General features: G+C 42.7%; 1 protein-coding gene across 1 annotated transcript in view; it reads left to right on the top strand.

Annotated features, from left to right (window-relative positions):
• Positions 1–12,271, top strand: part of thada (THADA armadillo repeat containing) — a gene marked incomplete at its 5' end in the record, with an annotated part of 77,134 nt that overhangs the window by 19,352 nt on the left and 45,511 nt on the right. Inside the window, 5 exons of the mRNA XM_079229429.1 lie at positions 1,702–1,834; positions 4,975–5,097; positions 5,553–5,675; positions 5,795–5,886; positions 9,708–9,797. Of these exons, the coding sequence (XP_079085555.1) occupies positions 1,702–1,834; positions 4,975–5,097; positions 5,553–5,675; positions 5,795–5,886; positions 9,708–9,797 (561 nt within the window). The remainder of the gene's footprint in view (positions 1–1,701; positions 1,835–4,974; positions 5,098–5,552; positions 5,676–5,794; positions 5,887–9,707; positions 9,798–12,271) is intronic.

The raw sequence follows: 12,271 nt of genomic DNA, 5'->3' as shown, positions 1-12,271 counted from the left end.
TGATCTTGGAAGGAAAGTATTCCATTCCTTAAATGTTTTGTTTTTTTAGAACGGCGATAACATCTTCAACATCAGCGCCGAGCAGTTAAAACAAAAGTCACTTGTTTTGTTCTCGTGCAGAAAGCAGTCGCGTGTTGTGTAACGAGGGCGAAATTCTAGTGGTTGTGTGGAGGAGTGCTGGGGTTCACGCGTGTGTGTGTGTGTGTGTGTGTGTGTGTGTGTGTGTGTGTGTGTGTGTTTTCAGAAGGGGAAGAGCAGTGTGTGGACGGTATGCAGGCTGGGTTATGGGGTGTTGATTGCGGAGTGCTTCACCGCGGCCTTTTGGTGCTCTACCGAGGGATCTGGAGTGTTCCACTGTGTTTGCACTCTCTCACTCCGTCTCTAAGTCTCTCGCCCTCTCACCATTTCCCCCCAGTTCACTTTTTTGAATTTGACATTTCTTTTCCATCTCTCTTCACTTTCTCTTTTTTTGGTCTCTCTTTAACTGGGTTCCCTGTTAAGGCATGTGCATTTATATCTGTAATGGTTTACAACAGTGTTTCCCAACAAAGACGCATCCCGTATGGGATGAACTCAAGTCCTCCTTTATCGACACCACCATCATGTTTCAAATGTATTCACGGCAATCTATTTTAACTATCAATGACACTGACATGGAAATTCCAATGTTTTTTAATGCAATTCAACTCTCAAATCTTTTTTTAACCATTTATCCATTACATTACGCCAGCTATTTAAACCATATATTCATTACTTTAAGCTAGCTATTTAAACCATATATTCATTACTTTAAGCTAACTATTTAAACCATATATTCATTACTTTAAGCTAGCTATTTAAACCATATATTCATTACTTTAAGCTAACTATTTAAACCATATATTCATTACTTTAAGCTAGCTATTTAAACCATATATTCATTACTTTAAGCTAGCTATTTAAACCATATATTCATTACTTTAAGCTAACTATTTAAACCATATATTAATTACTTTAAGCTAGCTATTTAAACCATATATTCATTACTTTAAGCTAGCTATTTAAACCATATATTCATTACTTTAAGCTAGCTATTTAAACCATATATTCATTACTTTAAGCTAGCTATTTAAACCATATATTCATTACTTTAAGCTAACTATTTAAACCATATATTCATTACTTTAAGCTAGCTATTTAAACCATATATTCATTACTGTTAGCTTTTTATTTGAACTCTTCGTCCATTACTTTTCGTAAACTATTCCAACTCTACATCCTTCTCACTGACATCTGTAATGTCAGTGCTCTCATCGATTGCAACGGAAAATACTACAAATTACTTTTCTTTATGCTTCTTTTGGCTCCAAATCTGCTGAAAGATCGGAAATCCTCTCCGTCACAGTACTGCTCGTGAGTCTACTGTTGACAAAAGCCTGTCACTTCTTTTTCTTCTGTAATTTTAACAGTTATCTGGCGGTTATCTTTAAATTGTTAGCTAAAGGTCATGGGTACATTGTCATGGATAAGCTTGGGGCCCAAGAGGTTAATTAATATTAGTTATGTATTTAGACCATTAATCCAAGAGATTCATGAGACTCACCTTGATTTATTGTATGAGATCAAAGTCATGCAGTGTGTACAGCATAACTTTCCATCTTAAATACTCACTCAAAAAGAGAAACCCCCTATTAATTATATGTGTGTTTGTGTGTGCGGAAGGAGTGGAAGTCCGGCCCTGCAGCAGCTTCCGGCCCGCTGGCTGTCCGAGGTTCTGGAGGAGGTCAAATCCAGTGACCCGTCGTCCAAGCTGTGTGCCACACGACGCAGCGCTGGGATCCCCTTCTACATCCAGGTGTGTAAGCACGGCTTCAAAATGTAAGCGCAACAACCGGGCTATTTGATATACATATTATCAAAAGGTTGCCTGTGGAGAGCGCCATTACAGAAATGTCCTGGGTTTCATTCCAGCCTTTGGACCATTACATGTCATACTGCTCTCTCTGTCGCTCTCTCAATGATAATACATTTTATTTCAAAATGCTCAGACACTTTACAAACATTAACATCATCATAAAAGAGCTGTTCAATAACAATATAGAACGTACAATCACACATTAAAAGCAGTTCTGAAAAGGTGGGTTTTGATTTGAGATTTGAATAAAGAAAGGTCAATGCAGTCTGTGCACTGGGGATGGTCACACCTATCGCTAGTGCATCTAATCCTCTCTAAATAAGACTGTAAAAATAAAATGTAAATTATGTACATAATGGTACAATTTATAACACGAGTATAAATGATAAATGCTGTAATAATGGAAGTGTTCCACAGGACAACTAATTGTACAGCTTCAACAAAATTATGGGCTGAAGTAAGACAAAGAAAAAAGCTAAAAGTTGGAAAAAATTAAATATTGGAAATATGGACAATTTGGAAAATATACAAGGTGTAATCTTCTCAATTATTACATGAGGTCATGTGACAGTTGAAGTTAAAATTGGGTCAAAAATGACATGGAATGTGCGTGGAAGGTTATGGTTAGTGAATGAATGTTGGACAGTGGTTTGGTTATACAACAGTGTGTGTGTGTGTGTGTGTGTGTGTGTGTGTGTGTGTGTGTGTGTGTGTGATTGTTTTGTTGGGTTCTTGTTTACTCCTCAAAGTAGTGCAATCAGCAGTTCTTGGAGCACTCATGCTGGAAGAGCATTGAGTTTCTTAATCCATCTGCCTTTTTTTTTCTTCTGTGACACACTCGCATAGACAATTATCACACACACACACACACACACACACACACACACACACACACTCTGTCCTTTTGTCGACCCCTTGTAGTAGCCACTGGTCCTGCACACCTCTAACAGCTCGTCATAATCTTTGCCTAACCTCCCTCCCCACTTCCTCTTGATTCCTGATATTAAAACAAAACTTGACAGAGTTCATGTTTTTATGTGTGAACGCTCTTTTCTGTGGTTACGGGTGCAAGGCGCACCGCTGGCACGCCTCCGAGCCCGACTCGATTCCTCATTTTGAAAAAAGAAGATATAGGGAGAGTGCAAGAAAAGAGGAAGAGTATTCAAGTCGAATATGGGTGGTTTAAGATGATGATGATGAGGAAGGGAGACGGAGATGAAGGAGGAAGAGCGGAGGAGGTCCGGGGAGGAGCAGAAGTCGACACCTTGGCAGAGCGGCGCTGGGCTGCATTCCTTTCACAGACCGAGTCACATCCGGGAAGGCTACCCTCATGCTGGTCTGCATCAACCGGGACAGACTTCACAGGAACTGGGCTAGCCCTCCTCCTCCCCTCCATCTTCCCTCCATCTCGCCAAGAGTTCACAAGAGCCAGACTGTGCCTCCTCCCTCCATCTCTCCATCCCTCCCAGGCCTAACTCCTAACCAAGAACCCAGGCCAGACACACAGCTGGCTCCCATCAGCTCCCACAGCAAGATAACTCCTTCCTCACGCAGCAGCCAATTGCCGTCACCTCCCAGCTCTCACATTCCCGACCCCTCTCCTGGCACATGCACATGATGTCACTCGCTGAAGCCCTCATGTATTGGCAAACATGTGTTAACGCTTAGCTGTGTCTTAATGTGATATCATACGTAAACGGTGAAGGCTTTACTGCAACAAGTTTTACCACAAAACAAGTAAATGTAACTGTTACATTGATTTGCTTGTGTGAGCTGTAGCTCGCAGGAGGTTATATTGCATCTCTTCTCCGGTCTTTTGTCACATATACATTTCTATCTGCAATTTACGGTTGAGCCACATGGGAAAGGTGTGTGTTCAAAGTCCTTCTGGTGGACAACCAAGAACAAACATGCAGGGCAGCCAGCGGCGTTTGCATTGTGCTATGAATTACACATCGGATGTTTGTCAATTTAAAAAGGTGATTTTCACATCAAGGAAATCACATGTTTTTGTAAAACTGCAGAAGTATAAGACTGTGAAAATATATTATTAGGAAGACCACACGGCCAAAAAGTGCCGTAAGTGACTTATCTCGTTGAAGCTGCGAGACCAGACTACTGTACATATTCTTCCCTAAATAAGGTCACATGTGGGACACCACACGGGGCTGGACTTTATTCAAGTTCATAATGTGGACATGGCATTAAAGTTGATCAGGACGGTTAATTTACTCTTCTCATGATTTATAGATGAGGCCTCTTGGGAATTGGGTCTGCAATGTTTTTTTTAAGTGGGTCAAAAGATCTTTTGGGAAACGCTGCAATACAGTGTATTTCAATAGCTACCTATCACAGGGTACATGATATACAGTAGCTTCTCTTTGTTCTCTTTTTTTTCAGAATATCTTGACGGGTAAATAACATTGCATCATTACCTTGACTTTAAAGAAACAGTGTAGTTTTTAGAATCTTTTTGCACACAAACACAACCCCTTTTACCGTTGCTCCATGTGAACTTAAACCAGTGACGGGTTCATCCGCACACATCTTTCTGGCCTTCTCACGAAGCATCTGAGCAAATGTGTATATAATCTTACAATATGAACACCAGTATGGAATCCAATGATGTAAAAATGTAATTGCTGTTGAAAACTATCACGCATACTCATTACTGCAGCGCTTATTCGCAGTGCAGCGAGTTCAAAGTCTTCTTCTCCTGTTATTGAAAAGGTGGAAAAACCACAAAACAAGAAAAAAAAAAACCCAGACAAAACCATCTCGGCCTCAACCGCTGCTGAAAATGACATCATTTTTGAGGCAGCAGCGGTTGTGGCTTGAGAATACGAGTTTGGAAATGACAAAAAATGACACAAATCTACGATGGAACTGTCAGCGGTCAAGATGCATCGTGGGTAACGAAGCCTCCGGACAGAGAAGCAGGAGGCCCGGGTTGGAAATCTTTTGGTTCTCTTTGAACGAAATTCCAAATCCACAGTAATGATGTTGGTAGCTCTGACCTGCTGTGACTTTCTATTGTCTTTCTCAGTCTGTTGTGCTGGTTATGCTTGTTGCCTTCTCAGGCTCTGCTTTCCTCCGAGCCCAAGTCGTCCAGTTGCTGTTTGCTGAAAATGACCATGAGGGAGCTGATCGCTTTGGCCGTGCCCTCCGCCAACAGGACCACGGGCAGCTCCACCGTCCCTCAGGTTCGACCACCAGGCAGCTTCACGCACGGGTCCCACACCTGGTCACATCTCACCTGGGAGAGCATTAGCGTCCACGTGGCTGCTGTGACTCGTCTGAGCTCTTTTATCCCGAAAGTGAAAAGTTTTCTGTAACCAAACAGCAGAAAAAAATCATTATGAATCTCAGATGAAGTGGGGGCTATTCAAAGCTGTAGGCTGTTAGAATAGCATCCAAATGCTGCTGTACTTGTAATGCTGCTGGGGAGCTTTTGTCATCTTTGGAAGGTCATGTTGCATTTTTAAACTCATAACAAGTTGGAGACCCGCGGATAGACGTTGTGTTCTCAAACATTCTCGTTAATGATTTTGAGGTAAAGATCGTCGCCCCCTTTTGTCATCGTGGGGTTTGCCGTGCGATGAGCTCTCATTATGACCCTGCCAAATCGTTAACCGTTGCCTGTTGTGCGTCTCCGCAGGTCCACGCTCTGAACATCCTCAGGGCACTATACAGGGACACGCGTCTGGGGGAAAACGTCATTCCCTTTGTCTCTGATGGAATGCAGGCTGCCGTGCTGGGCTTCACCTCTCCTGTTTGGGCTGTGAGTTTGGAAGCTTTCTACCTTTTTCATTGTTGTCTGACTGATTGCGCCGCATTTATACCAATAAGGGTTTGGCCAGGAGGCTAAACACTCACTGTCTTCTGTTTTGGATTTCCCAGGTTAGGAACTCCTCCACTCTTCTCTTCAGCACTCTGATCACAAGGATCTTTGGGGTGAAGAAGGGGAAGGACGAGCACTCCAAGAAGAACAGGTTGGCTGCTTTTCCCTCTCTAACGCTCTCCACCCAATCAGCTTCACTCTAATGGGCCTTGGGGCAGAATGAGATGCTTCCATTTGAATGGAAAGTGCAAGTCGGTAGTTATCAGTCATGTGTGTGTGGAAAAGAAGTGTCAAACAGTCTCAATTATTAGTTGAAAATAAAAAGTTCTCGGCAACAAGCCAAAAATACTTTTGGGTTTTGAAAATTCATAATGTCATAAACCTATATTTTGCTGTATTGAGCATCTCTGTTGACCAGCTGAAATGACCTTTCGAATGAACCCTTAGAGACCCCCTGACCCAGACCCCCATGATCGGTGATTTTGGATCAAAAACCTTTGACGTTTGAGATTTTTGCCCGTCTGGAAATAGAAGGTAAACTTATTTATTTTGTAGTATGTCCCCACTCAGCAAAATGACCAAGAAAGCAAACAATTCAGAGGACTTGAAGTCAAAGGAGCATGAGTATGACAGTGGTTGTTTCACACCAGCGGGGGTCACTGTCGCTACATCCCTCCGGCTGAAACACAGGTTCCTCTCAAGCCCACAGCTGATCGGTGCTTGTGGTTATGCATTCCGGCAGTAATTAAAGAACACTGGAGGGATGGAAATCTAAAAAGGGTGACTTTCGCATGAAAAAATTAAATAGAAACCTCTCGATGCTCATTATAGAAACACCTGTGAGCATCCCATGGGTGCTGCATTGTATTGGGGCGACTGGCTCAGTAACGGAGCAGGGTCACCCTTCAATCAGAGGGTTGGTGAAGCCTACGGTGTGTGTGAATGTTAGATAGTACTGATGGTACCCCCTGCCTTCAGTGTATGAATGAGTGCACATCATGAGTGTTAAAGCACTTTGAGTAGTCAGAAGACTAGAAAAGCACTGCAAGTACAGTCCATTTACCATGTACCTGGTTTCTTACCTGGTTTCCAGGTACTTCCTTATTAGTGAGCGCCAAATGGTATAACTTGTACCTTTCAAAAGAATCCAAGCCTTGGAGGTCGAGCAGAGCGATATTTACAATGAACTCTAAATCTGTGCTACGACATGCTACATGATATGCTACATGATATGCTAAACTAGGCTAACTATGGCCCTGGTACAGCTCAGTGTTTTGTGGTAACTAGAATATAGAACATGTTAAATGTTGTACCTGCTAAACATCAGCATGTTAGCATTGTCACTGTGAGCATGCTGATCGACATGGGACGATAACCTCAACTCACAATATGATACAATTCACAATACCGGGTCCATGATTTGATTTTTCTCAAGATTTTAGAAAAAAGATTTTTTAATTTTTCAGACTCAGAAAAACAATGATGTGCATGTTCTGTAGTTGCATTGAGGTCGACATTGAGCCCAGAGGTGATTTGTTACCCGCATGGTAAAGTCTTCACAGGGCTTGGGCCTTGTTCCAGGAAGCTCCGTCTGGCTCCCGTTACTGTATTTCTATTGGCCGCTTCTCTGAAGGCCCCCCAAATACTCTTTACCAAGCCAAGGCTGCTCCTGTTTATCTTGTCTGTTTTCACTTGTGTTTCTAGTCCGCCATCACTCCTTTTGCACAGCCATAGCCCCCTTCCTCCCGCTGCTCACTGTGTTTTGATTACTGTGCGGGGTTTTATTTTTATATGCATGCTGCAGGGTGACAGGGTTTGTGTACTGTGGTAAAGGACAAAAAGAAAATTGTCCTTTCAACTTTTAGTTGCATTTGAGTGTCTTTACGATTTTATTATGTGGAAGATATTTACAGTGCATGAGTCATTATTTTATGCTCTTGTAGGATGTCTTTTGTCATGGCACTAAATTGCATTGTATCGACTTTAATTACAGAACTATGCGCGTTCGAGCAAGTAAAGCTTCTGTGTCTTTTGAGAGTTTGGTCTACTAAACAGTCGGTTTCTGTTATTACCACGACGTTACGCCTGTGATCTCCATCAGCAGAAAATACATTGTGACAGCTTGTCCGCTCCAATATTTGGCTGTGTGTTCGCTCGGGCCTCTTGCTCAGCCGAAGACCCCCACTCTCACACACACACACACACACACACACACACACACACCCTGGTTCAAGTTAGCAGCAGGCACTGTCATGGTAGGAAAGTGAGCTGTGTGTAGGATTTGAAAACCCTTTTTTTTTTTCTTCTACCGGATGAGTGACCTCACACGCAGATATAAAGTGTGATGTGAACTACACGTTCTCACTGCATCGAAGTGAAATCATAATCTGTGTGTGTGTGTGTGTGTGTGTGTGTGTGTGTGTGTGTGTGTGTGTGTGTGTGTGTGTGTGTGTGTGCGCCCCTCTGCTCTCTCGAATGGGAGTCTCTCGGCCTGACAAGACTCTGCTGCCTGGAGGTCGGAGGTTGTGTGGGAGCAGATTAATGGAGTAAAAAGAGGAAGGGGTCACAGAGGAGGTGTGAGGGTAAAAGGCCCAGTCATGTTTGTGGGCTTGCAGCTGTGAGTGTGTTTGCGCACACTCGCTGCATTACTTTTGATTAGCTGTTGCACTAGGTGAGTTTTCAGAATAAAAAAGTTGATTCAATAAAATGTGGCAGAGGGAGGTAACTGTGCATTTACTGAAGTACATTTTTTGGTGTGTGTGTCAGTAATTCATGCGACCTCTCCAGGCTTGTGATCATGTGCTTGGCAGACCAGACCTCTTCCCTTCAGGGGTGACTAGACGGCGCAGAGTTAAATACGAAACTTTACTGGCCCTGTTGCTGAATGGCGGTTTGCTGCAGCAAGACGGCCAGCGTTAAAAATACAAAGGTTGTCATTTTATTGACTGTTGGGCGGGCGCAGGCGCATGAGAATGAATACGCAAGGCTGTGACACTGCGGCCCAGTGTATGTGCACACGCACACATTATTTCCAGCTTTTGCAGGCGAAGCAACTGGAGGCTGGGTTTGTTTATGTGGAGAGGTCTTTGGCACAAGAGCATGCTTTATCAGGATTCTCTCCCTTTCCGTTCCCACTGCTGTTCCTCGTGGCATCACTTTTATTAGGAACATAGACATTTATTCCCCACTGCCCGTCATTTCATTAGCTGAAATTCAAGTAAATGATCTCGTACTCCCGATTTAATTCTGCTCTCTGTTGACAGTGATTCACGATGGCAGTTAGTTTCACCCTCTGGAGAGATGTGTTGCACTTTTATTCAGTAGACTTCTAGCTTCTTTCTAATAGTAACGGTGTTGTTGATGTTTGTTTTAGTTTTTACATAACACGTTTCGCCACCTCTCTTCCATGACTATTTTATGTGGTGTCTCTTTTCGTGGGTTTTGTTCTGAAGATCAAGTGCCACCATGAGGTCGGCATTTGTGCTTTTGTGTGAAATATTTGGAAATAGATTGTTATGAAATGCGGTGCAGCCATTCATGTCCACCGTAGAGGGAAAATGTCATAATTTGGGGGAGTTTGGCGGCATCATCGGATCTACATTTAAAATGATCTTTTTCTTTGGTTTAATTCCTGTAAAAAAAATCTTCAGCTGTTAGCAACATGTTAGCATGCTAACTAAAATGGTGACCATAGTAAACATTGTACCTGGTAAACGGCATATCATTAATGTCTTCATGAGCATGTTAGCATTTAGCATAGAGCTTCACAAAGCCGGTTGCATTTTTTTTTAAATTATTATAAAGTTCTTTAAACCTTAAAACTTGTGGAAAGTGTGGAACCGCTACCATAAACTACAAAGTCCCAAAATACGATAAAAAAAAGTAGAAGGGCCATTTGAGCATCCTTATTTCTGTGTCCTTATCTTACTGTTTGTTAATAAATTAATAATTCTTTCCATCTCTCCTCATCAGGATGACGGGCCGAGAGTTCTTCACTCGCTTTCCGGCTCTCTACCCGTTCCTCCTGAACCAGCTGGAGGGGGCTGCAGCCACGGTGGAGAGGTGAGCTGGTCCTTCTTTATCCACTTTGGCCCAATGCCGTGGCTTTTCCCGCCCCATGTCTCGTTATAGGTTTGATTTTCACCCTCCTTTCAGCCACATTGAGACAGCTTTCTGTTGGTTTTCTTGAGCTGATTGAGCAGCGCTGCTTTTCTGCTGGCAGGAGCAACGAGTAGGGAGTTGGTGCAACTAGTCGTCAGATTGTGGGAACGCGAACTATGAACTGTTTTCTCTAATTGAGTAGCGTTGTGTGGGCCTTTTTTACTGCCTCTCTCCAAAGTATCACTTTCATAACTGTTTGCTCAAAGAATCAGACTTTACGACCGAATAAACCCCCCTCGGCTTCATCTTCGTCAGCTCGGCCCAAACTCCTTCTTCACCCGTCCAGCAGCTCCCCAAGCGGCCTTATCTTAATATGGATCCAATTAATTGAACGCTCCCCGAGACCGGCTCTGACAATTCCCCTCACTCCCTTTGACCCCCTCGTTAAAAACCATTTGCTTGACTTTCCCACGGAACCAGATCCCGGCTGTCCGACTTCCCGCATTATCTCGGTGCATCGCGTCACCAAACGGCCGACCGCAACGTACTGTAGCAACGGGCAGCCGGCCAGGAGGTACAGGAGCTGGGTTAGTGGTTGCTTATGGAAGCCAAGAGTACAAGTGCATTCCCGGAATGGGTCACATTACAATGCTCGTACTTGGTCTTGACCTAAACTTATTCTAAACTAAAACTAGTCTATTCATCCTCTCAACCCCAAGCAGTTTCAGGACGTGTTTTGCCTGTGTGCAGCATTCGGTATGTTTACAGGTGTTCTGTCCGGTTCCGATGGAACTTGTAATTCTGGTTTGCTCCTGTTACATTTCACTCACTGTGGCCTTGTTTTTCACTATAAGTCCTGTGGCGCACAGTCATGGCTAGAGGCTGGAGAGGAACTACAAAAAATTGCTATTTCAAGAAAATACTAAAATCAGAAAACAATGGATCTATGCATCCCAATATGCGAAACATCATAAACTATTTACATGTTTTACAACCTCTACTTAGAGCCTCTCACTGCTCTTTGTTCAGCAGCCTGCAGCTGACGTTTCACTTCATTTCTGTCACGTGACCGATGGTCTCAGCCGAGTCATTCACGGCTTCCCAGTTGCACCAAAGATTGCAGAATTTAATGTTTTTTTTCACGAGATCTAGTTTGTGCAAGCGGTTTAATTTTGGCAAAACTTAAAGTAGAATAAAGTGGTTTCGATGAAATATCACTGTTTCAAACTTTTAAAGTTTCCTAATAGAAGAGCTCCTCATGCACCATTCATTCAAGGACCATTGGGAATTTGAAAATCTGACGATATGGTCTGCTTTTACACTGTCTGGCTTTGATAAAAAGTTTATTTTTGGTGATTTAAAAAAAGAAAATTGACAATCAAGGAAATGAACACCACACACATTCCCCTCCTCCTCCATACCTGCTTGTTGCTATAGTTTTTTTTTTTTGTTTATTGAAAAACAACGTAGTGTCCATTTGCTATATTTTCTACCAGTGCGAGTTCTGAATCATCTTTCCTGCTGTATTATGAGCTGTAACTTTGGACACAAGCAGTGCTCCCGTCATCATCGTTTCGGGTTTCATCTTTGGTGTTGAAAAGTATTCTTTAAATCCCGGGTGATCATGGGAAGTAATAGTCCGGAATGCGATGAGGTATAATTAAAAGGTATTGAATAAAAGGTTGATCACAAAAACAGCGTATGCCTTCTCGCTTGAGGCCTTCTGGTGCTCAGATTCACAGTCTGTCCCCAGTTAGCCGCCTCTGTGGTCCAAGAGAAACCCTTCCAGTCTCGCGTGTTAGTTTATTTCACCCATTCACAGAGCGTCATAAGGCCCTTCCATTGGTTAGTTCTATTACTTCACACCTTTTCGTGCCTTTTTACTCATTCATTGGCGCCGCTATTCTTCTTCTTCTCTAGAAAAAGGGTAGATTCTATCATCTCAAAAGTCAATGTTCAGCTCCGCCCCCTCAGGCGAACCAGAGAACTACACTTCCTTCTAATACAACAGTACCCTGGCATCCACATGCACTAAGCAAACGTTGTTTTAGACTCATTCACACATTAATCGTTAATAAAAACAGTGACCATCATTTGCATACAATTACACAATCTTCATAATAATATTCCTTATTAATTATCATATTTTATGCATTGTAATGTACACAAACAATTTCTTTATATAGATGTGCAAGTCCAAATGTGACAAACTAAGCTTAAAAAACACTGCAGTGTCCTTCCTTTACTTTGACTCTCAGACTCCATTCTGTGGCTTGGTAGCATACAGCTAAGGAGACTTATTGTTGTTCGCACACTCCAGATTCCTGCTGTTCTCATCTCAGTAGAGCAAACGTAAACAGGTTGATCTCTGAAACAATCTCAGGTCAGTGCCCATATTTAAAATTGCCGTGCAGTGATTTGCTGCAGCGCCAACA

This window comes from Taurulus bubalis (genome assembly GCF_910589615.1).
Source record: "Taurulus bubalis genome assembly, chromosome: 14".
Classification (NCBI taxonomy): domain Eukaryota; kingdom Metazoa; phylum Chordata; class Actinopteri; order Perciformes; family Cottidae; genus Taurulus; species Taurulus bubalis.
Note: the sequence above shows the minus strand (reverse complement) of the source record. Positions and strands in the feature narration are given on the sequence as shown.